At 46.0% G+C, this 26,799-nt stretch overlaps 1 protein-coding gene across 1 annotated transcript in view; it reads right to left on the bottom strand.

The window, feature by feature from the left end:
• ADAMTS17 (ADAM metallopeptidase with thrombospondin type 1 motif 17) overlaps positions 1 to 26,799 on the bottom strand; it is a 473,699-nt gene that overhangs the window by 291,127 nt on the left and 155,773 nt on the right. The window contains exon 8 of the mRNA XM_049905242.1: positions 1,164 to 1,269. Within this exon, the coding sequence (XP_049761199.1) occupies positions 1,164 to 1,269 (106 nt within the window). The remainder of the gene's footprint in view (positions 1 to 1,163; positions 1,270 to 26,799) is intronic.

The following is a 26,799-nucleotide window of genomic DNA, read 5'->3' on the forward strand; positions in this document are numbered from 1 at the left end:
TCCTCTAGGCCCTGGGTCAAGAGCATGCAATTTCCTCTTTAATTCCAGGAAATACACGTAATGCCATTTCCACTCTCTGTGCCCACATCACAATATCCGACAGGTATCGAAAAGCCAACTACCAAACCCTTCCTCAGGAGTGGAATAAATGAAAATGGAACCAGATAAAACAAAACAAAAAATAAAGTCACAGAATGGCTGACGCTAGAGGAAAACACTGCTTTTCTAATCCACCTTGTACATTTCCTATTACTCCTACAGAAGCTGGGGTTAAGGTCCCAGGCATAATACTTACTGTTTAGTCCTTAGAAAACCTTTACAGTATTTTTTGTGAGAACCAGATTTCCATCTAATATATTCTACTATTCAGTCCAACAGAAAATTTCCCACTGTTTTGCATTCTCTGGCCTCCTCAATTGAAAATCTATTTTTCTGTCCTTTTTTTCCCCCCAGTTCTTAAACAATCACATCACAGTTTTTCCTTTGGAGAATACTTGCAGAGAGATATACAACAGACACCCACTTTAGGAGAAAAAGAAAACCTTTTAGAGTCAGCTGGTTTTCTGCCACTGGAGACTTCCCACAGGTGATCTCAAGCTTGGGACAGTGCCCAGCCTCTCTGACCCTCTGTTTCCTCATCTACAAATGAAGAGTTTGCCTCAGATCCTCTCTAAGGCATCTCTGGGCATTAAGGCTCTGTGGTTATTTCATCAGAGTTCAAGGGAAAACTTCCACGTGCAAAGGCAGTAGTTGTTAATGTTTTGAAACTAAGACCCTGAAATTCTACATTCGGAAAGCTGGACTTTGTTGGAAACTGGCTGAAAATAGGAAAGTGAATAGTGTAAAGATAAATCCATTATTTGAATGATATACTTAGAATGAATCACAGATCACGCTGAAAGGAAACACAGCTAATTAAGACATTCTGGGAATAGCCTCTTCCCTGTCAGGCTGGCTTTAAGAACAGACAAGAACATCAAATTAACACGTGGACTCTCGGAGCCCGCCCGGCTGTGCCATGGTCTCCTGGCTCTCAGCTTACTGGCCTCGGTCCTTATAGTGAAGGAAGCAAAGGTACACGGCAGCACCGTTTCAGAACATAAAGGAGTCAAGTCAAAAACAGGAATTTAAAGAGGCAGAACAGCACAGAGGCAGATACTTACTTGTGGCCCAGCTCATGAGCGATGGTAAAGGCCAAATTGAGGCCATTGTCTTCGGCAAGCACACATTTCCTCTTAGCACTGCACACACCTCCTAAGTAAGCAATTCCTGCAGTGGAGACACAAAACACATCCGCTTCAGAACGCGGGAGGCCCTGCCCTCGCCGGCGAGTCCGCAGGGTCCACAGCACGCCCATCAAGAGGGGTACACTGGGACGAAGCTGATCACGGGGCTGACCCCATCACTCCTACCACTCATATGGGATTGTCTGTATGGGGTTTCATGCTCATCTAATCATAACAACCACCACCACACATGTCGACTGAACACTGAACACGTACGTGTCAGGCACTGTGCTGAGTAGGTGACGCATATGAACTAACTTAATCCTCATTCCCCATGATGCCAACACCGGCTGGCAGTGTGATGGACCGTGGTGGCTCACATGTTGCTGTGATGCTGGAAGTTATGCCACAGGTATTTCAAACACCGGGTCACCCATGGTGGATACGTTTCAACAGAGCTTCCAGACAAAGACAAACTAGGAAGAAAGGCCTGGTGATCTACTGTTGAAAATCAGCCAATGAGAACCTTATGGATCACAACAGATACACTGCCGGAAGATGAGCCCCCTAAGCTGCAACAATGAACTCCAGCAAACCAGCAATCACGAGGACGACGCAGGACCAGGCAATGTTCCGTTGTACATGAGGTCGCCATGAGTCGGAGCCAACTCAACAGCAGCTATTTATCTGTCTACCCATGATGGAGGTAACAGAAGGTTTAGACATGAAAAGTAACTTCCCCGAGGTCACCCAGTTGGGCCCCCAGACCTGAGATCCTTAACCAGGTCTATCCAGCCTCAGGATCCAGGCTGGGACCAGGGTAAGGCAAGCAAGGCGCCCTGTGTGCAAAATTTAAAGAGGCACTCACTCACAGGTGCCAACACTGGCCTTGCATGATACTGAGAATGTGCTCCTCCCTACATTTTGCACACGGGGCACCTTGCTTGCCTCACCCGAGTCTTGGATTTGGGTGGGCTCACAAAGCAGGCCACACAAGGCTGCAGAAGGTTCAGAAACACGTTCCAGGTGCCCTTGAGAAAGTGACATTAGGGCTCAGGAGTAAAGAGAATGCTGGAAGAGAGAACAAGGATGAGCCCCACAGACCAATGTGCTCATTTCCTGAGACAGGAAAGTTGGCCAGCCCACAGCAAGAGGGGTGCAGCGGCCAGGGACGGGTGTGAACAAGCGCTGAGCCCAGAGGAGGGAGGCTGCTGAGTGGAGGAGTGGGCAGCCAGCCTCTGGAGGACACGTGTGGTTGTCCAGGTGAGAAGGGCAATTCTGGGCAGAGGAATGTGTGTGAACAACATGGGGTCTGAAGTGTTGGGAGTGTCCTAGAGGTGGGGCGCAGTCAGCTATGCAAGGCTGGGGGAAGCCACATTCCAGCCACACTATTCAAGGCTTTAGCCTCAGGGGTTCCACACAACCCAAAGCATCCACCCACGTGTCCTCTTGGCTTCCGTTGCCCCTGCAGCCACAGCCCGCATGTTACAGATTGAATGGCCCTCATCCCTGACACCTGTGAATGTCAGCTTGTTTGGAAATGGGGTCTTTAAAGATGGAGTGGGGTGGGTTGTAAACCCATCCAAATGGTGTTTCATACAAGAGAACAGACACAGAATGAGGTGGAAAAAAAACATGACCATGTGGGCAGACACAGCTACAAGCCAAGGAATGCCAAGAGACGCCCAAGGCTAAGGAAGCTAGGAGAGACTAGGGAAAATATTCCCCTAGAGCCTGCCAGGAGAGCATGGCTTGCTGACACTCTGAATTCAGACTTCTGGTCTCCAGGGCTGTGCAACAATCCATTTCTGTTCATTAAAGCCGCCCACTCTGTGGCATTTTGTTACGGCAGCCCTAGGAGACTAAGCTATCTGTGAGCCCTGGCGCTCCCAGGGTTTATCTTGACCCAGCCTCTGGGCAGCCCCACACGTGCTCCAGAGGGCTGCCAGGGAGTCGCGTCCCCCCAGGGCCAGGGCCTGCACTTGAGTGAGGACTGGGACCCTCCCTCCGCCTCACATGGTGCGGGTCTGACCTCTGAGAGAGGCTTCCACAGACCCCTGTGAACCAGCAGGCAGGCTCACCTCTCACCATGAGGGATTCTGAGGTCAGACTTGTGGTGGGCAGGGGGCATTGGGGGTTCCCCTGGCACTGTGATGAGGTGTGTGCTGTCCCCTGGAGGCTGTTCCAAGCATGCGCTGTGGCCACATGGGGAAGGGGTGCCTTTTCCTTCACGGAGGTCCATTGTCCCCATTCAAGCTGCCCGCTGTTCCTTTGGAGGGCTCCTTTCACAAATTCGCACAAGGTCGTGCAGGCACTGGGGTCAAGGAGGGGAAGAACTGGCAGAGTGCAGAGGGAAAGAGGGACAGAATCATTTAACCAAGAATCAGCCCGCCTCTCAGCTCCCCAAGAGAGAAAACAACGTCCTCTTTGTTTACATAAAATGCAAACTGCTATGGAAATCGGTCAGCTACAGGACCTGCCTTCTTCTCTGTCCCTGAGCCAGCAAGACAGCATGTGTCTGTTTTTATTTGGCAACATGCAACATGCTTGCCCAAGGCTAAAGAGTTGTTGCTTTTTTTTAAAGAAAAAAATTAAATGTGTTTTGGTTTCAAGATGCTCTTTTGCACGTGGACATCATAATCCAGCAAGGCAGACTACTGGAAGGAGAAAAGCGACAAGAAAGGATGCGATCTGGCTTCTCAGGGCTTTCAAGGTCATTAATCTGGTTTTGTTTAAAAAAGCTTTGCGGGTTGTTGTTAAAAGTCCACCAGTGACTAGGCAGAACGCTCCTACATAGCCTTGATGGTTTGCATAACCAGCGCGCACGCGCACACACACACTCTGTCATGCACACACTGGCACTCACACACACTCACATACTTGCACACACACATGCACAGCACTCTCACACAACGCACACAAGTGCACATACACACTCGTGCACACACACACCCAGCAGTGCCCTCCCACCCAGACTGCAGCCTCTCGGGTACAACAGAGCAGTCAGAAACAGTCAGACATGCACACGCTGGAGGAGTTGCCTGGTGAGAGCAAAGGGAGACGCCCTGCAGCCAGCTGTGCTGAGCTTGCTGTCCGCTGAAGCAGCAGGCCTCAAAGCCACAGGAACACCTCCCCCGGCCTCAGCCACAGTCGGCACAGAGCCGAGCAGCCCCGGGGTTCCCCACTCATTAGGTAACACGCAACGCTAGGAGAACAGCAGAGCAAAGAGCCTGCAGTAATTGCATTTTAATTTTTCCAAGGTGCCGGAGACTTATTTTTACTAGACAACAAAGGGTCAGTTTATTTAAACGACTTGCTCTCACACAAAGGCAGATTAAGATCTAGCGCTTTTAATGATTTATTCCAATCCTGAACAGCCTGGTCATAAAACCAAGCACGGGAAAATGCATAAAAGAAAATGGCCCTGCTAGCCAAGCACAGGAGCTGTGTGCGTTTACGAGCGACAGTGTGGAAATGCTTAGAATGCACAAAACAAAGTCTGGAGAGAATCCCAGGTTGTTGTAAAAATAAAGCTGCGGGGAATAAACAGTAATTAAACCATCGGCTTCCGAGGGAAACAAAGCCGGCCACTATTCTGTGTTGCCCCTGAGAAAAGGGTGGCCTGAAGAGGAGGGTGACCTGGAGCATGGGAGACTCCTGGTCACCTCAGACTGCAGAAGGCACCAACCTGGAAAAACTCACCAAATCTCACACCGTTCTTGTCAAGAAAGGAGGAAAAACCAGTTTTCTGTAAACGGATTTTTTTTTTTTATTAAAAAGTGAAGTTTTAAACATGTGTTTCCAAGTTGGAAAGAAACCAGGGGGACAGACCTTCTTATGTCAACTGGAATCCCCTTACAGAGCAAGCAAGGGGTTTCAATCCTGAGATGGTAATGTTAGTGGCTTTTACCCTTCCATGAATTCAAATTCTCCGCAAAATAAATCAGAGTAAAAATGGCTTTTTTTTTTTTTTTTTAAGAAACTTATAAACATGAATTCCACATGTTTGTAGAGCTCCTTGGAAGGAATGGGAAGCAGAAAGGCCACTGGCATTGACCGGGGCCCTTCCCAGGGGCAGGCACGGCTTTAAAGGCTGGCCTTCCTTATCCGGCAAGTAGCACTGCCAGTGGGTCATACTGGGGCGGCTTGTGTGTGGCTGTGATGCTGAAAGTTATGCCACCGGTATTTCAAGTACCAGCAGGGTCACCCACGCTGGACAGGTTTCAGCGACACTTCCAGGCTAAGACAGAGCAGGAAGAAAGGTCTGGTGATCTGCTTCTGAAAATTAGTCAATGAAAACGCTATGGGACAGAATATCTTTCCACACAGTGCTGGACGATGAGCCCTCTGGGTGGAAAGTCACTCAAAATACACAGTGGCCACAATCATGGCTTCAAGGACACCAACGATCATGAGCAGGAGCAGGACCGGGCACTGTTTGTTCTGTTACACATGGCGTCTCCATTAGGTGGAGTCAACCCAACAGCAACTACCAATATTGGCCCCATTTTACAGACAAGAAAACAGAGGCTCAGAGACCAGTTACATGGCTAATCAGTGCGGAGTCAAAGATACAAATGCAGGGCATTCTGCCTCTAAACACCCACATTCCTCCAAGCAAACCCTGGGCCTCCCTCACTAAAGCTTTGGTAACAAAAAGCAGTGAATACTCTGGGAGGATTTAGAAGACTTTCATAAACCTTAATGTGCGCTTATGTGCAGATGTGGGCGGGGCAGAGGGAAGGTTTCAATGTTTAAGGTCAATTGTGCTTAAACCTAAAGATAAAAGACTAGAGCGACACACACAATATTAACGGTGGTAACTTCTCTGGCACCTGGTGAAGGAATTATGGATCTTCTAAATTTTCTCCTTTTTATTCTTTTTTGGCTTAAACCTAATACAATTAATACATATTTGATTGGCAAATTAAAGTTATTATTCTATTTCATTTATCCAAGGTGACATACAGCAGAAGCAGAGGTGGAAGACCAAATACAAAACACCCTCTGGGTTTTGGCTCCAAGGTAGCAGGTAACACAAGGAGACCTGAGAAGCACCTGTGAACACGTCCTTGAGCGTGTGTTGCATCCTGAATGGTGGCTTGCCCTTCTGCCACACTCCTGGCGCAGATTAGGGAGGTGCCTGAGTCTCCCAGGGCTGCTGTAACAAAGTACCACAATGCGGCTGGCTGAAAAGAACGAACAGTGTCTCACAGTTCTGGAGACTTGTTACGGTTGTTAGTTGCTGTCAAGTTGGCTCCAACTCATGGTGACCTTATGTATAAAGAATAAGACATTGCCTGGTCCTGTGCCATCTTGATGATCATTGGTATGTCTGAGCCCATTGTTGCGGCCAGTATGTCAATCCATCTCACTGAGGGTTTCCCTCATTTTCGCTGATCTTTACTTTACCAAACACGATGTCCTTTTCTAGTGATTGGTCTGTCCTGATGACATATCCAAAGTAAATGAGCCAAAGTCTCACCATCCTCACTTTTAAGGAGACTAAGAATCCAAATTCAGGCTATCAGCAGGGCCACACACCCTTCAAAGGCTCTAAGGAAAGGTCATTCCTTGTTTCTTCCAGTTCAGGTAGCCCCAGGCTTTCCTTGGCTTGTAGACGCACTGTTACATCGCTGTCTCTCCTCTGCCTGTCTCTCTCCTCTTCTGTAAGGACACCACTCAGATGGGATTAGGACCCACCCTACTAGCCCACCCTGAGAGCATTCTCAAAGACCCCATTTCCAAACAGAGTCACATTCATAAGGGTTAGAACTTCAACGTTTCTTTTTGGGAAACACAATTCAACCCATTAAAAAGTGCAAAACACACCTCTAAAAATCTGAACTGCTCACAGCAGAAATAGTTTTCCTGACGCCTGGAAGAGTATATTTAATTTATCCAGAGAGGAGGGTCATCTCCCCCAGAGCTGCCTGGCCTGTCTTCCCAGCCATGCCTAGTCTATGTGGACACTCTGTCTTTTCCTTTCTTTTTTTTTTGGTAGGCGCACACTTTTGTACAGAAAATCTGGTGAGAAGCATTATTTTCTTTTTCTGTAGAAAACTATATGATCTTCTCTAGATTTAAGGAGTAAACAATACAAAGCTCTTTATCCAAAAAATTGTCCTGTAGCTGTTGGCCTTGCTGCCAGTTAGACCTCACTGGCTCTGCCATGGAGAAGGATGGTCAAGTTTTTCCCACCAACCGAGCCAGGTACCACCACCGCTGCAATTATCATTGGGACGTGATGCTGTTAATTATGAGCTAGAGCCCACACCTCTTCCCTATGCAATCACTGTTGTCGAGACTGTGCTCTTTCAAATCTCACAAAGTGGTCGGTGGTGTGATTAGAATTTGTGAGCAGCATTTAACAGCAAATGTCTTAGTGTTTGGGATGTGACAAAGAAAATAACTAAATCATGGCCTATTATCAGGCAAAATGAAGTCCTTATAAGTTGTAACAAATTGTTTTCATTTTAAGTGTTGCTTGCATTTCCTAACTCTGTACTATCTAAGGTGTTTGGCTAACTCAGGTCCCTCCTCCCCTGCGATTCTGCTTCTGTGTTCTCTCCTAGGTCAGTGGTCCACAGGGCCACCATCTCCACCATGAGTCACTGACCCTAAAGAGCTGAGAGCCCATGAGTGCTGAAGGATAGGCATGTTGTTAGCTGCCATCGAGTAGGCCTCAGACTCATGGGGATGCCACTTACCAGGAAACAAAACATTACGTGGTCCTGCACCATCCCTGTGATCAGTTGTGGATTGGTCCACTGTGGTCCACAGGATTTTCACTGGCTGATTTTCGGAAGTAGATCACCAGGCCTTTCTTTCTAGCCCATCTTAGTCTGAAAGCTCCGCTGAAACCTGTTCAGCATCATAGCAACACACAAGCCTCCACTGACAACGAGTGGTGGCTGCACATGACATGCACTGGCTGGGAATTGAACCCTGGTCTCCTGTATGGGAGGCGAGAATTCTACCATTAAGCCACCACCACCCCTGAAGGACACGTGTAGCTGCTAACAAATCAGGAAGGGAAGTTACTGGGAAGGCTCTGGGATGCTAGCAGGAGAGGGGGGCCAGAGTAGCATGGTCCCACTGCCGAGGCTGGGAGCTCTGCATTCCAGACCCGCCCCTGGGTGTGGCTGCCCACCCAGCTTAGCCCCACCCCCACCTCCCAGGAGTATGGCTGGTTAACCTCCCCCAGACCCAACCTTGTCTTCACAATCCCACCTTCAGTAGGTATCCCAGTTTCCTTGCTTCTTTCCTTCTGGGTCCCTTGGGGTCAATCACCAGCCAAAGGGAGATGAGTCAGCCAGGGTCTTTATCTCTGTGCCATGGATAGAGGGTGGGGTGGTGGCCTCAGAGAGGGGTGCCGCTCCCCTCCCTTAACCACAGCACTGTAGATGCTGCCACTGCAACTCAGATATTCCACGCTAGTGTCTTCACCAACCAGATAACCCACGTCACAGGACGATGGCTGCAGTGGGGGCTTCATCTTCAAGCGAACAATGCATGTGCTGACCTGTCTCCTGAAGGAAGTTTCCAGGGTTCCCTTCTGCATTACAGTTTTCTGTTAACTAGAAGCGTCCTCCTGTACCCCCACCCCCCACCCCTGGCAGCTGCAGCTGGTTAGCCAGTCTGTGTTCTCAAATGTCACTTGAGCTACTCTACGATAGTGTGTTCTTGGTTACGGGTCACAGTCATAAGACCACGTGTGCTGGACTATTAATGAGAACCACAGTTTAGAACAAAAACGCCCTCAGAGCACAGAAAGAGCAGGAAGACCAGCCTGGCCAGAGTCCTCAGCTCTGGTCCCCTTCCCCCTGCTCCCCCCATGCACCTCCGCAGGGGACCCAAGCGTCCCTGGGCCAGGGCAGGGGCTCCAACAACATAATGAGTGACATGCAAACAAAGGAGTAAGCGTAAATTCCCCTTGGGATTTACATACTGGAAGGAGTTTAGCCCCTTAATTGCTGCATTCTGTAGAAACCAAAACATGCTAGGAGAGAAGGGAAGAGAAGTAAATAACTGTTGACATTGAACAGACACAGAAAACTGGAACTAAACGCACAACACGCCACGCAGACCCCCCTCCGGCAGGATGGCACTGGTGTAGGGAGGGCCATCACATGGGGGGACCTCCAGAGTCCTTAACATTCTTCAAGTGATTGGTGTGCTTATCCTGGGAGAGCCCCACAGAGGCTTAGGGAACCCTGGAGCAGTTACTGACACCCAACAGAAATGGCCCGCCCAGTTCAACTCAGGCCACAGGAGGAGGGAGGTCTGTCCAGGGGCCCTTGACAACTTCTTATTTTGGCAAATATTTTGTCGGGGGCTTCCTGAATGCCTGGACACAAGGGGCATGGTGCCAGGCACAGGGTTCTAAGTTGCACAAGAGCAATGAGGGACTCAGGGGGACAGCCTTGGAAGCCTCATCACAGCAAGCAGACAGACAGGCAGGTAGAAAGGTGAGCAGACTGTTCTATATCCAGCCCCAAAGACCAAAGGGTAGCCTCTGGGGTCTCTCAAAGGCAGCTCCCAGGGACTAGGGTACAGACCCACTGTCTCTGGAGAGCAGACCCAGGGAGACTGGAGGTGAAGCTTGGCACTGAACTCTCCACTCACTCATTACCCCTGCCCCCACCGTGGTTCCAGTCCCTGGTCACAGCAGAGGGCCTCCTTCGCTGAGCATCCCCGAGTCTCCCTGCATCTACTCAGCATACATTCCCGAGCACCCCAGGAGGCAGGCCTGCTCTGCCATGGATAACTAACTCCCATGCCTGTGGGAAGTGCTCACACTTATGAATGTTGCAGAGTGTGCGAGCCTTTGAGGTCACGCGCTCCCTGAGCATCAGAGAGGGAAGCAGACCTGTCTTCTAGCATTTACCACTCAGCAAACACGACAGCCTGGCACGTCGCCTTAATGTGTGGGTCTCGTGGTACTGCAACCTCATCTGTGCGTGTGTGTTTCTGTGTGTGCACACGTAAGTGTGTCTGTGTGGTGCTGGACACCTGTGAGTGTGTATGTGCGTATGGTTCTGTGTGCTCGTAAGTATGTACGTGTGCATGGTCCTAGGCATATGTGAGTCTGTATGTGTGTACATGGTACTATGCAAACCTGAGTGTGTATGTACACGCGTGGTCCTGTGCAGACAGGATCATCTTCCTGCGAGTTAGAGGCATGAAGTTGATGTCCACACTCCTAAAGCAATGGGCCCGAACGACTTCAAAGCTTTAACACGTTCACGTTCTCTTGCGCAGTCGTTTGCATTGCTTCATGTATATTTGGGTCAATAGTTTTAAAATGAACCTAGCTAGCTGGCACTGGGCTAGTTGGACTCAGAAAGTTTTAAGACCCTCTGTCTTCTTCCGTCACTATAAAGCTTTCCCTTCCCTGGTAGCTTAGATGCCCTCCCCTCACTAGGGAAAGGTGATGTTTACATGGGGGTGAGCTGGGAAGTATGATGTGTTTGTTTCACCTAAAAATATCTACTCCACGTGGGAAATGAGACAACTAAGTTTTCCAGGAGCCAGATATCCCCAAAGGAGGTCTCAAAGTAGATTTAAGTGCAGAAGGCTCCCTGGGGAGATACAAATGCCACCTGGAAAGAGGAGCACATTCCAGGCCAAGCCTTCCCAGGTCATGCTCTGTTTGAAGTGTGAGCTTGATTCTCTCAACATTTCTGCTTGAATCAAATTTACCACAGCGAGCACCAGCAGAGCTATGAGGAAAGACTGCTAAACCGTGACAACCTAAGCCAGGAAGAAGACAGAGGGATTGGGGGCTGGTCAGAGCAGCACATGCATGTCCATAACGCCCAAGATGTAACCCAAGTACAAACAGATGTGCCCTGTGTCCCCACTGCTCATGGGCGTAGCTGATAAGAGTGGTGGCTACCCAGAAACACCACCTTGAGTGTGCTATATGACATCTATTAAGATTGACTTGTGCCCCACCCCCCAAAATATGTACTGGTCCCTATAGCTGTAAATACAATTCTGTTTGGAAATCGTGTTTTCTTTGTTATGTTAATTAGATCACACCCTAGTAGGATGGGTTCTAAATCTAATCACTTCTGAGTTATAAAAAGAGCAGAATGACACAGAGACATGCACACAGAGGAAGACAGACACCATGTGAGGACTGCTACAAACTAAAGAACACCCAGGAACCAAAGAATGCCCAGGGTTACCGACAAGGAAGAAATCAACATGGCCAAGACCCTGATCTGCACTTTCAGTCTACACAACTGTAAGAAAATAAATTTCTGTTCTTTAAAGTCACCCACTTGTGCTATTTGTGTTATAGCAGCTCTAAATAGCTAAGACAACACCCCAGCCACATAACACACCGTGGGACCAGGCTTGCTGTCCACTGAAGCTCCACTGCCCCCTAATAACTAAAAAAGTCAAGTATGTTACCCTGGAGGAAGCAGAGACCAGACGGGGCAGGAGGGGTCTTCCTGGGAGCTGGCATTGTCTTGTTTTTTGATCTGGGTTCTGATTACACAAGCAAGTTCAGTGTGTAACTACTTATCGAGCAGAACACTTAGGTATACTTGTGTATACGTAAATGATACTTCATTAAAATTTGAAAAATATGAAAGAAACGCCTATATGTAGGCGAAAAAGATGCAGTACATGAAGCTGGTTAAAGCGCCTGGGAACAGTCAAGGCAGCTGGACCACTGGATGGTAAGAACATGTCTTAAGGGCATTCAAAGGGCATGAGTTAATGAAACCACAGTGGTATTAATAAGTCAGCCTATGCTTTTACGTTTATGACCAATTTTGCCTGTATTATCTGTACTTCTGGGGCCACATGAGCTGTTCCTGCAATTGATCATTACGGTGTCCCAAGGACCCTCGCCATGATGTGTTCTTGAAACTCGCCTGAGGCAATCTTGAAAAACAGCGTCCCTCCCTCTCATACTAACAGCCGTATTTCTACAGAATTAATAACACATAAGGCCATGAAAAGAAATATTTGCCAAGTTAGCAAAAGAACAGAAAAGCTTTCTCAGAATAATTAAGAAACCACATTTCTTGCTAATTGCTTAGCCCAGCAAAGCCATTCTCTTGGGGATAAAAAGCGAAATGGAAGTGAGACCTGAGCACTAAGGTAAGCAGCAGTGCCCGAGGCACCTCCAGCCTGCCCTTTGCTCTAGGGCTCTCTCAGGTCCCCCACTCTGGGCTACAGCTCTGGCACCAGCTCCTGAGGGCAAGTCCATAAACCCATCACCTGCAGGGCACGGCGGCCCCTCACTTAAAGAAGTCACCCACACATGGGAAGCAGTGTGTCATTTGGATGTTTATGCAACACTCGTGTGCAAAAGTCAACTGACAATAGTAACAAGCCCTCCCTTATGATGGCCCAAGGAGGTCTGGGGTAGCTTGACCTTGGGTGACAGCACACAGAAATGATGGCATTTCATTTTACTAAAAAAATAAGTCAAGAAAGGAATGTGATGAGAGCAGCACTAGGAAGCCACATGGACACTGAGCTCACGAGAGAAAACAGGCTCTTTGGGGCTGACCATGCGCACAGGGAAGATACGAGCCCATGGACACAGTTGCCAGCTTGGAGTCCCTGGGTGGTGTAAAATGGTTAATGAGCTTGGCTGATAACCAAGAACTTGGAGGTTCAAGTCCATCCAGAGGCTCCCTGGATGAAAGGCCTGGTGATCTACTTCTGAAAAAATCAGCCACGGAAAACCTGTGGAGCACAGTCCTACTCTGATACACACGGGCTCACCGTGAGCCAGCGCCTACTCGACAGCAAAGGTATTGGTAGGGAGTGGGTGGTACACACTCCCAGACCCTGACTTTCACTATTGTATCCCTCCGGATGTAGCTCATCGCCAACGGGCTGCCTGGCTTTTAGGATAATCTCAGACCTTAGAAATAGTGTGAATGTCAGTGTCTGCCTTTAAAGGTCAGAGGCAGAGAATAAACAAATGTTCTTCACCCTTTAAGAAATCGCAGGCATTTTCAAGTTGCCTCTATACAGATGGTGGCCCCCAAAACTTGGTCTCCAGGACCAGGCCTGGCTGTCCTTTACTCTCCCCAGGCTCAGTCTTTACCACCCAGACTCACCATCCCAAGCTCAGCCTTCTCAAGTTCTCCTGCACTCAGAGCTCAAATGCTCACCAAAAAACCAAACCCACTGAGTTGATTCTGACTCATAGCAACTGTATAAGACAGAATAGAATTGCCCTGGTTTCCATGAAGCGGCTGGTGGATTTGAACTGCCCACATTTTGCTTAGCAGCCTGAGCTCCTAACCACTGTGCCACCAGGGCTCCCCTAAAGCTGGTAGTTCTGGTGAATTCCTCTGTCTCTCCTTTTCCCACCCCATCTCTGCAACCATCAAGTACTGCCATTACTACTACTCAAGAACCCTGGGAGTTGCTCCTTTCTCTCTGGTCCCAGTCAAGACATTCACCATCACCTTATGCCTAGAGTATTGTCACATCTCCTCAGGGGTCACCTTACTTGTCTCACCCCACTGCAGTTAACTCTCACCAGTCCTGACTCAAGGCCTCTCCTCCATCAATTCTGCCTTGATCTGGCCAGGACACACACTCGCCCCTCCTCAGGCACCCGGGGCCCATTCCCATGCCTCTACCACTGTATGAGCCATGTCTTCATCGCAGTCCAGTTATTTGAAACAAATCTTATATCCGAATAGACACTGAGTTCCCTTTGGGCCGGCATCCATATCAATTTAACCTACACAGCATGGTGCAGGTTACTTGTATCCTCAATAAATTCCGCAAATGAACAAATGCGTATCAGTGCTGCCAACTTAACCTCCACGTAACATCACCCTCTACTGCTTAAGAAGGGAATCAGAACAGGGAGGGGCAAGGAGTAACGATGCTGAAGCTGATGGACACAGTGTTTATCAAACACTGAGGTGCAGTGAGTTATTATCATGTGGCCCTTCTGGACATTGGTCCTCATAATTCCTACAAAATGATTGGGTGGGACTATGCAAATAAGGTGCTTGTGGCCCACCAAGGGGACTGGACAGCCTGCTAATGCAAATAAGGTACATGGAGCCCTTGTAGGTGGTTGGTCAGTTCTGCCATCCTGCTAGGCTTAACAGGAGCCAATCCCAGAGTCTGGGGGTGGGGAACTCACTACCATCAAGAAGAGATGGGAGCAGACCATGTCCTTTGGGCCCACGGTCTCTGTGCTGATACCCTCTTAAACCCAAGAGACAGAGAGGAAGTTAAGACGGAAGACAGTGAGAAGCAGCCGCAAGTGTAGCAGAATCCAGCAGCAGAGAAACAGCAGCAGCAGAACCAGAAGACAAGTGTAAGACGGCACGGTGAGCTTCCCGGCCCACAGATCAAGGCAGCTACAATGCGCTTGCCGACCCACAGAGTGAGAGAGCCAAGTGCCTTCTGGCAGGAGGCTTCCTGGTGGAGTGGGGTGCCTCCAGGCACTTATTGGTGGAGCTAAAGAACTTTGTAACACTTACCCAAGAAGGGCAGAGGCCAGGACACAGAGAAACCTGTCCTGAAGGGGCTGTGAGGAGCCTGGCCACAGTGGGCTGAAAGGAGGCCTCCTTCAGGGGGCCAAGAGGAGGCCTTCACAGTTGGGAGGGGGTGTGCACGACAGAGAGAAAGGCCTGCTTGCTTGCACGGCTGAGAGCTAACAGAGCTGTCCTGCACTGAAAAAGGGAGGGATGTGCTCTCCACTTCGGGAAAGCTTCCAGGCTTTGCCTAGATACTTCCTAATCCTGATCCTGAGTTCAGCCTGTTGATCCTGATCCTGAGTTGTACCTCTTATTTCCCTAATAAATCCCATAATCATGAGTATGGTCTGTGAGTTCTGTGTGGCCACTGCAATGAATTATCAACCAGCAGAGAGTGCCATGGGAGGGGCGGCTGGTGTCAGAACTGGTAAAATTGTTGGAGAGTGGAGGTATGCCTGACCTCCACCTCATGGCAATCAGCCTTGGACTGACACTCACGGTGATTCTCTCTCCTCCCCCTGAAGTCAGAGGATGTCTGATGCCACACCATTTTTCCAGACACGCACTACGTATGCACCAGTCCCTGTGCGAAAGATATGCATGCATATCTCACTTAACATGCATTTTATGCATAATATATTATTATCCCGCAGGGTACTGATGAGGAAATTTAAGACCTTGAGATGTCAAGCCACTTGCCCAAGGTCAAAAAGCAAGTGAGTGATGAAGCTAAGATTTGATCTCAGGCCTTTTGGACCAGAGGCCTTGCCTTAAACCATTGTATCAGAAGCTGGTGGCCAAAAGGAGAATTTGGCCTGCAGGATGTTTTATTTGGTTCATTATTTAAGTAAAAATTTAAATTAACCACCAACTATTAAATATAAGAAAAGCTCACACAAAATCCAAATTTCCTGACTCTTCTATAAGAATCAGATCATCAGGAAATGAGGGATTATTCAGTAACTGGGGCTGGGACAAGAGGTGAGCCACATGGAAACAAATCAAGTAAATTCCCATCTCATACCATATACAAAAACTAACTCTAAACAAATTAAATACATGAATGTGAAAAACAAAACTTTAAATCTGTCAGTAGGAAATGCGTCTATGATTTCAGAGTAGAAATGAATTTTTAAAACATAACCTAAAAAGCAGAAATCATATGGAAAAGATTGAAACGCCTAGCTAAGGCCACACTGAGAATGTCTCTGCGACAAATGGCATCACAAACAAAGTTAAGGACAAAGGACGGAAGCGGAGAAATATTTTCAACTCATAGAACCAGACAGGCGTCTATTATGACGACTGTATAAGAAATCCTACAAATTTATACTTGTTTAAAAAGGGAGATAGATAACCCAAGAGAAAAGCAACCAAAGGATATGAACAAGCACTTCGCAAAAGAGAAAACCCAAGTCCCTGCTACATACACACATATGCACATGTGCAGACACACACACACAGTGCACACACATGCACATGTATACCCAAGTGTTCACGCAGGTACGCTACATATATGCACACATGTACATGTGTGTATGTGCCTGCACGATGCATAATGCCAATACCTGTGTTCACATGCACATACATGTGTCCATGCTCATTCACACAGTGTGCAAACACGTGTGCACACACATACACACATTCACAAGGTACACACATACTCACATGGGCACACACAACAGCCACCTCATATACAGGTGAGAAAACTGATACCCAGGAGGTAAATAACTTTCCCAGGCTTCTGCTGCAAGCACGTAGGAAAACCTGTTGAACTCAGGCAGTCTGGCTACAGATTCACCCTCTTAACTGCCAATGAGATAAAGATGACTTTGCTTCAGGGAACGCAAGTCAAGCACAGGGAGCCAGCCGCAGTCGGGTCTATCTATAATGCATTCCAGGTACAACGGGAAAAGCCTGCCAACTAGTGCTCAAGGTCCGGGGAGTCTTTCATTAAAACATAAACTGAAGAGGCTCTAATAAAGATGTTCTTAACCCTTGAAACTGTGCGAAATTTGGCATGTGTGTCTTTCTTGCAAGGAGGTTTATAGCGTTCATCAAATTTCAAAAGGGAATGGGGAAGAGACAGTCTCTTTGACAAATGGTGCTAGCATAACTGGATATCGATCTGCAAAAAAATGAAACAAGACCCATACCTCACTCCATGCACAAAAACTAACTCAAAATGGATTAAAGACCTAAATATAAAATGATAAAGATCATGGAAGAAAAAATAGGGACAATGCTAGGAGCCCTAATACATGGCATAAACAGTATACAAAACATTACTAACAATGCAGAAGGAAAACCAGATAACTGGGAGCTCCTAAAAATCAAACACCTATGCTCATCTGAAGACTTCACCAAAAGAGTAAAAAGATTACCTGCAGACTGGGAAAAAGTTTTTTAGCTATCACATTTCTGATCAGCGTCTGATCTCTAAAATCTACATGATACTGCAAAAACTCAACTACAATTAAAAAATGGGCAAAAGATATGAACAGGTACTTCACTAAAGAAGACATTCGGGTAGCCAACAGATACATGAGGAAATGCTCATGATCATTAGCCATTAGAGAAATGCAAATCAAATCTCCAATGAGATTCCACCTTACTCCATCAAGGCTGGCATTAATCCAAAAACACAAAATAATAAATGTTGGAGAGGGTGTGGAGAGACTGGAACACTTACACACTTCGGGTGGGAATGTAAAATGGTACAACCACTTTGGAAATTGATCTTGCGCTTCCTTAAAAAGCTAGAAATAGAACTACTACACCATCCAGCAATCCCACTCCTTGGAATATATCCTAGAGAAGTAAGAGCCGTCACAGGAACAGATATATCCAGACCCATGTTCACTGCAGCACTGTTTACAATAGCAAAAAGACGGAAGCAACGGATTAATGGATAAATAAGTTATGGTATATTCATACAATGGAATACTACACATCAATAAAGAACAATAATGAATCCGCGAAACATTTCAAACATGGAGGAATCTGGGAGGCATTATGCTGAGTGAAATTAGTCAGTAACAAAAGGACAAATATTGTATGAGACTACTATTATAAGAACTCGAAAAATAATTTAAACAGAGAAGAAAATATTCTTTGATAGTTATGAGAATGGGGAGGGAGGGAGAGGGGTTTTCACTAATTAGGTAGTAGATCTGAACTATTTTAGGTGAAGGGAAAGACAACACGCAATACGGGAGAAGTCAGTACAATTGGACTAAGCCAAAAGCAAAGAAGTTTCCTGAATAAACTGAACGCTTTGAAGGCCAGCGCAGCAGGGGTGGGGTTTGGGGACCATGGTTTCAGGGGACATCTAAGTCAATTGGCATAATAAAATCTATTAAGAAAACATTCTGCATCCCACTTTGTAGAGTGGCATTTGGGGTCTTAAATGCTAGCAAGCGGCCATCTAAGATGCATCAACTGGTCTCAACCCATCTGGAGCAAAGGAGAATGAAGAACACCAAAGACACAAGGTAATTACGAGCCCAAGAGACAGAAAGTGCCACATGAACCAGAGACTACATCAGCCTGAGACCAGAAGAACTAGATGGTACCCAGGTATAACCAATTACTGCCCTGACAGAGAACACAATAGAGAAGCCGTGTGGGAGCAGGAGAGCAATGGGATGCAGGCCCCAAATTCTTGTAAAAAGACCAGACTTAATGGTCCAACTGAGACTAGAAGGACCCCAGAGGTCATGGTCCTCAGACCTTCTGTTAGCTCAAGACAGGAACCATTCCCAAAGCCAACTCTTCAGACAGAGATTGGACTGGACTATGGGACAGAAAATGATACTGGTGAAGAGTGAGCTCCTTGGATCAAGTAGACACATGAGACTATGTGAGAAGCTCCTGTCTAGAGAAGAGATGAGAGGGCAGAGTGGATCAGAAGCTGGCCAAATTGACATGAAGATAGAGAGTGGAGGGAAAGAGTGTGCTGTCTCATTAGAGAGAGAGCAACTAGGAGTATATAGCAAGGTGTATGTAAGTTTTTGTATGAGAGGCTGACTTAGTTTGTAAACTTTTACTTATGCACAATAAATTTTTTTTTAAAAAAACTTCAAAAGGGATCCATAACCTAAAAGAAGTTAAAAATACTAAGCACAGTAATCCCAGACTATAATCAAGGACATTCCCTAAGTAAGAATCCTCTCCTGATAGCCAAGTCAGACCCAAAGATGCTGGGAAAATTATCCTGCAGCCCTCAGGGATTACTCAAGCATTCCTCAGAAGGTGATAACCAGCAGTCTTTTGTAGAATGTGCTTTTCCTTGACAGATCTTAACTGATCTGTGGGATTAACAAACAAGGGTCTAACTGCTATTAGTCACCAACAATGTTACTTTTAAAAGAACAGCCAAGGTAACCTAAAGGGTGCAAAGGGTTGTATCATCAGGTGCACACACTTTATGAATTAAGTATTCAATTTACTGGGCACTGTGGTTGTAAAAAAGAAACGTAAAACTGAAAGAAAAAACGAGAAGAGGGATATTCATGCATATATATGTAAACATATAATCCTGAGTGTTAAACGTATGTCTATAAACTTTATAAAGAAACCACTCTATTCTATTTTGACATACCACCCCTCCCTAGCCCAGTCCCCTGAGGCTGCATCTAACTGTGGGACCTTTATTGGTGTCTTGGTATTTTTTACTGGGATGTGTGAATTGAATGTACATAGAAAGGGGTCATACAGCAGACTATACACTAATATTTGTAACAAACTGTGTTTGTTTTGTTGTTTTCTGCAAATAAGTATTTCCAAAAAGTTTATTTGCTTTGGGTTAGTAGAGTAAAACCATTGATTTATTTTGTTCTCCTCTTGAAGGATCTGGACAAATCCATTATTTCTCAGAAAATTTGTGTCAACATCCATCTGTGAGCCTCAAGTGTAAGGCCAAAGGAGATTTCCTGCCTAATTACCCCCACAGTACCCACACCCTGACACCACCTCACCCCAGTGCCCACCTCAAGGGAACAGAGCAGAGCTTAGTTTTTCCACAAATCATTTCCAATCTTGGTCTAACATAAACGACTAAGCAAATAAACGAAACTTGGAGACTTTCATAAGGCAGGGAGAAGCTCCCTAAAAAGGGTTCCATCCTTCAAGACTATCTTCTGAGGGAGCATGGGATTGCACACACAGCCTTGTGGCCATTTCTTAACCATACCGCTGACCGGCCACCCTCTACCCTTGCAGGCCTCCCCTAACATGGTTGAAAACCATGGAATGTTCTTGGTTCATATGCCCAGCCCACCACCCACAGAACTAAAAAAAACAAACTTCTTGTTGTTGAATCGATTCTGACCCATGGCAACCCGTTTCAGAGCAGAACTTTGCTCCATGGGGTTTTCACAATGGCTATAATCCTATGGAAATAAATCATCAGACTTTTTTCTTCCATGATGCTGCTGGGTGGATCTGAACTGGCAACCTTTTGGTTAGTAGCTGAGGACAAACCATATGCACCATCCAGGGACCATACCACCCACATAGGATGCTGAGATAGTTTCTTAATAGTACCTGCATTACATCCCTTAAGCTGTCACCTCAATTCCAAGTATGCCTAAATTATGCCATGGGATTTCCTCTGAGACGGGCCAAAATTATTCCTACTGGAACAATGACAACAGGAAGAGGTGGAGGTGTACTGTGACACTGTCCTATGACAAGTTTATTACGATTTTGCAGACACAACTGTCTCAGGGGGACGTAACTGCCCCATTTCATTCCATTCTATTGTCCCATTGATCTTCTACACCTCATTTGGTATCATGAAATATTAATTCCAACCCTGTTAATACAGAACCCAAGAATGCGGACCATTATTTCGTGGCCTCTGCATTGTGCTGGGCAGACTCTGGCTGCAGCCAGAGAAAGCCTCACAACTACGTTTGGAATGTAGTGGCAAAAATAAGTCAGACAGACTTGGCTACCATGGGAATCAAAGAAGAAGGTGGTAGAACAAATCTCCCAAAGCATGGCGAGATGTTGACACAGTGGATCTGCTGCTTGTGGGACAAGGTCATGGTTCTCCTGGGCTGTTTTCTCGATTTTATGTCTGGATCTAGTCTGGAACATCTTCCATATGGATTCACGCCCAAATAGCTGGCATTCCTTGAATATTCCAGTCCCAGGACTGTCCTACTGACATAGCAGTGGGAATCCTCACAGCCAGCCTTGACTGTAGGTATGACTGGGTCTCCTCTCCCATCATCTGTGTTTCTCTTTCACAGATAACCCCACATGGAATCCTTAACCAGCCAACAGAGATGTGAAGGCCCCTAGAATTCCTACACCGAGCATCACTGCCCATGGTTGATGAGCTGTGTATGGGGTGAACTGTGTCCCCTCAAAAGATAAGTTAAAGTCCTAACCTGGGATATCTATAAATGTGGCTTTTTTTGGAGGTAGGATCTTTGAAAACGTAATCAAATTAAGAAGAGGTCTCTAGGGTGGGCCTTAATCCAATGACTGGCATCCTTATAAGATGAAGAAAATTGAACAGAGACACAAAGAAAAGAATGTCATGTGAAGATGGAGATACCCAGAAGGAAGAAAGCCATGTGACAACAGATGCAGAGACTGGAGTGGTACATCTACAAGCCAAAAACATCAAGACTACTAGCAATAGCAGAAACTAAGAGGAAGGCTTGGAACACAATCTCCCCTAGAGACTTCAGAGACAGCATGGCCCTGTCTACACCTTGATTTAGGACTTCTAGCTTTCAAAAGAGTGAGAGAATAAGTTTCTGCTGTTTTAAGTCAGTTTATGATAATCTGCTACAGCAGCCCTTAGAAACTAATATACATTTTGGTACTGAGAATACAGGTTCTGCTGTAAAATATACCTAAAAATGTGGAAGTGGCTTTAGATTTGGGTAATGGACTGAGGCTGCAAGAACTTTGAGGCACTTATTAGAAAAAGCCTAGATTGCCTTGAAGAGACAGTTGGTAAAAATGTGAATGTCAAATGTGCTTCATGTGAGATCTTAGGAGAAAAAGATGAACATTATTAGACACTAGAAGAAAAGTGATCCTTGTTATAAAGTGGCAGAGAATTGGACTGAATTATGTCTTACCATTGGTTGGAAAGTAGAACTAGTAAACGATGAACCTGGGTTTTTAGCTGAGGAGATTGCAGCCTGGTTTCTCCTTGGTGCATGTAGTAAAATGAGAGAGGAAGGAGATAAACGGAGGAAGCAACTGCTATGCAAAAAGAAACCAGCACTTGACAATTTGGAAAATTCTCAGTATATCTTGACCCTGGACATAAGACTAAGGATACGCCTGGATAACATTTTGGTGAAAAGAGTAGGCATGTGATTCATGAATCCAAACAACAATCTCAGCAGAAACACTGCCAGCTTGGATTGAAAGAGAGACAGGATGAGATGAAGGAAGGCTGTCAGACTTCTCAGCTACAAACGTGTTATTCTTTGTCTTAGTCATCTAGTGCTGTTGCATCAGAAATACCACAAGTGGCTGGCTTTAACAAACAGAAATGTATTTTCTCTCAGTTTAGGAGGTTAGAAGTCTGAATTCAGGGTATAGGATCTAGGGGAAGGCTTTTCCTCTCTGTCAGGCCTGAAGTAAGGTCCTTTTCTTTTTGAGCTTGTGCTCCTGAGCTATCTTCACGTGGCTTGGTATCTCCCCTCCCCATCTCTGCTTCTCTGGCTTGCTTTTTTAATCTCTTTGGCTTGCTTTTTTAATCTCTTTTACATCTCAAAAGGGACTAACTCAAGGCATACCCTACACTAATGCTGTCTCATTAACAAAACAAAGGCCACTCATTCCCAAATGAGATTATAACCACAGGTAAAAAAAAAAAAAAAAAAAACCCATTGCCATCCAGTGGATTCTGACTCATGGTGACTCTACAGGACAGAGTAGGACTGCCCCACAGGGTTTCCAAAGAGCGGCTGGTGGATTCAAACTGCCTACCTTTTGGTCAGCAGCCAAGCTCTTAACTACCATGCCACCATAGGTCAAGACTTACAACATGTATTTTTGTGGGACACAATTCAATCCATAGTATTCTTCAAGAAAATGGAAGAATGAGGGTGGTTCAGAGACCACCAGGACTGCTACTGCCACCACAAGCCCAGAGGGCAAGGATCCAGGGGATGAGGAAACCTCCTTCATGATTTCAGAAGGCGAGGCTACCTCCCGCATTCCAGAGAGTAATGCTGCTGCCACCAAGGGCCCAGAGGGCACAGCACTGAGCCACAGATAATTAATTATTCTCAGGCCTTGAAGACTAATGGAATTTGCCCTGCTGGGCTGTGAACTTGCATTGGACTAAAAACCCTTTTATTTCTTCCTTTCCCTCCCTTTTGGAATGGGAATGTCTATTCTATGCCTTTCCCACCATTATGTTTTGGAAGCAGATAATGTGTTTTCTAGTTTCACAGGTCTGTGGATAGAGAGGAATTTTTGCCCCAAGATGGACCACATCCAGAGTTTCTCCCATACACCTGATTTAGATATTTGGATGAGGTATTTTTTACGCAGACTTGATGCTGGAATGGCTTAAGTCTTTTGAAGATGTTGGGCTAGGTTGACTATATTTTGTACATGGGATGGACATAAATTTTGGGGGGCCACAGGGTGGACTGTACCAGGTTGAATAGTGTCTCCCCAAAATTCATGTCCTTTTTGGAACCACAGAATGTGACTTTATTTGGAAGTAGGGGCACTGCAGATGGAATCAGTTAAGATGAGGTCATACTGAGGTAAGTATTAGGCTGGGCCTTAATCTAGTACGACTTGGTGTCCTCATGAGAGGAGAACAGACACAGGGGAAGATGGCCATGTGAGGAGACACAGAGATCAGTGTTATGCTTCCACAAGCCAAAGAACACCTGAGGCTATCAGCAGATGGAGGGAGCAAGGAAAGATCCTCACTAGAGGCTTTGGAAACCACAATCCTGCCAACATCTTGATGTTGACCTTCTAGCCTTCATTTAACGGTGAGAAAATGCTTTTGTTTTCTTTAAAGTACTCAGTTTGTGATACTTTGTTATGGTAGCTCTAGGAACCTAATACAAGTCATCTCTCCAGCTGATGGCCAGGGAAGTCTTTGGCTGGTGTGGAGTAAGTGGGTAAGGCAGAGAGAGCCCAAGTCCCTCCCCAGGCACAAGAACGATCCATACAGTTGCTAGGCTGCTCTACAGATGAGGGGCAATGGACTTCACCCACGTGAGTATCTAGCGCAGGTCCGCTCTTTTTCTCGAAGACATAGACACGAGAGACACCTGTGCCACGGTCAGTGTTATAGGTTGAATTGTGTCCCCTCAAAATGTGTGTCAACTTGGCTAGGCCATGATTCCCAATATTGTGTGGTTGTCCACCATTTTGTGATCTGATGTGATTATCCTTTGCATTGTAAATCCTAACCTCTATGATGTTAATGAGGCAGAATTAGAGGTAGTTACATTAACGAGGCAGGACTCAACCTACAGGACTACGTTGTACCTTGAGTCAATCTCTTTTGAGATATAAAAAAGAGAAGTGAGCAGAGAGGAGTGGGACCTCAAGCCACCAAGACGGAAGTGTCAGGAGCAGAGTGTGTCCTTTGGACTCAGGGTCCCTGCTCTGAGAAGCTCCCGACCAGAGGAAGATCGATGATAAGGAATTTCCCCAGAGCTGACAGAGAAAGCCTTCCCCTGGAGCTGGCGCCGAGTCTGGACTTCTAGCCCCCTAGACTGTGAGAGAATAAACATCTGTTTGTTAAAGCCATCCACTTGTATTTCAGCCCTAGGTGACCAAGACAGGCGAAATGGTCAGTGATCCTCACCAGGGTCTCCATTTCACTGAGGACTGGCCTCAAACTCAGAGTTAGTAATTCACGATTAAGAGTTTTGCCTGAAACTTTCCAAGGGAAGCAGGATTGTGCTTATACAAGCAGAACTGACTTGGAAGCAACTGTTTACCACTTATTCTTGGCTTCCTTGGCCATATTGGGGGATGTAGATCACCTGAGTAGCTTTATCTTTGGGCAGCAGATTCTAAGCAGGTGAGGAAGGCAGGCTCTGGGCTCGCATCTGCATTTGAATCCCACTCTCACACTTACCACCTGGGTGACGAGGGCATTATTTAATCTCTCTAAGCCTTTCCCCCATCTGTAAAATGTGACTACTAGTACCTACCTCATGGGGTTTGAGGATGAAATGAAATTATGCAAGTAAAATGCTTTTCACATAGAACACACTGAACAAGTATTTGCAATCATTGCAATTATCTTGGGCGAGGCCAAAAAAAAAAAAAAGTTTAACAAAAAGTATTGATCAAGCAGTAACTCTGTGCCAGGAAACATTCAACAATTTCAATTTCCAAAACGACCAGCAGTGTTAGCTGCCTCTGCGAAGGTGTGCTGGGTCTCTAAATGCTTTTATCAAGATGACCTTAGGGAGCTGAAGGCAGGAGAGCAGCCCGGCTGGGGAAGAAAACACCATTTCGGGGGTATCAGAGCCCAAACACTCTCTTGATATGTGCTGGGAGCAGAGGAGGCTGCTGGCTTACAGTGTCACGACGTGCCCACTGGGATACCAGCAAATTCTGAAGAAACCTAGAATGTCTGGAACTGCATTACACCTCCTTACCCTTGCTCTGATCTCCCTCCAAAACCAAACCCGTTGCTGTTCAGTCAATTCCAACTCAGGGCCACCCCATGTGTTACAGAGTAGAATTGCTCTATACGATTTTCTTGGTGGCAATCTTTACAGAAGCAGGTCACCAGGCCTTTCTTCCGCAGCCCATTCAGTGAGTTCAAACCACCGACCTTTAGATTAGCAGCCAATATAAACTGTTTGTACCAACCAGGGCCTTCTGGTCTTCCTTCTGTGACCTAATTTCAGTTGGCAGTTTGGACAAATTCCTTTCAAAAACAGGCTCAAAGAAATCACCATTTCTGATGCTCTTACCTGCCCGCAACATTGGCTACTATCTGACACGCCAACAAACGCTTCATCCAGGCGCTTCCAGAGCCCAGCTCTATTTGGTCCTAGTGCTCCGGCATGCCTAATAACTCCCCCATGCATCAGGGGGAAAAAGAACCTTTTATAAAACTTTCTCAGATTTAGAAATAAGAGAAATCCTAAAACATGAATAAAGAGATTTACTGAGATTGAATTCATAACATGCACTGAACACACTCCTTGGAAACATCGCCTTCTTCTCTCTCTGAGATCACGTTGCCGTCTTGCTCTGGGCCTCTTCTGGTTTCCTTTCTACTAAATAGTATGTACTCAATAAAACACAATTCTAAAAATAATAAAATTATTATTCTGAGGCAGAAAATGCTATTTTCAAGAGGAAGAATAGATATAAATTTCATAACTAGACAGTAGGGACTTGTCCTGGGGATAGATGTTTCAGAAACATCTGTCTGAAAGAGGGAAAAATAGAATGCCTCATATTCCACTGGAAAAAATATCTATCTGGATTTTCCCACCCAAATGTCATCCAGGCCAAGACATGCAATGGGGCAAAGAATACTCTCTTCAATAAATGATTCTGGGACAACTAGATGTCCACACGCAGGAGAAATAATTTGGAATTCCTACACCATATCACACACACATATTACTCGAAGTGCATCACAGACCTAAAGAGAAGAGCTAAAACTACAAAAGCCTTAGAAGAAAACAGAGTAAATATTTGAGACTTTGGACTAGGTAAAGATTTTTTAGATAGGACACTAAAAGCTCACAAGAAATAACAGATTAATAAACTGGGCTACATGAAATGTTTTAAAAACTGTGGTTCAAAGGATACCATCAAGAAAGTGGAAAGACAACTTACAGAATGGGGAAAATACTTGGATATCATATATCCGATAAGGGTTTAATATCCAGAATATATAAAGAACTCGTACAACTCAACAACAAAAAGACAAACACCTCAAATAACACATGGGCAAAGGACCTGATTAGACATTTCTCCAAAGAAGATGAACAAATGGCCAAGAAACACATTAAAATATGTTCAGCATCATTAGTCATCAGGGAAATGCAAATAAAAAAACCACAATGAGATACAACTTCACACCCACTAGAAGA

This window comes from Elephas maximus, chromosome 13 (genome assembly GCF_024166365.1).
Source record: "Elephas maximus indicus isolate mEleMax1 chromosome 13, mEleMax1 primary haplotype, whole genome shotgun sequence".
Taxonomy (NCBI): Eukaryota; Metazoa; Chordata; class Mammalia; order Proboscidea; family Elephantidae; genus Elephas; species Elephas maximus.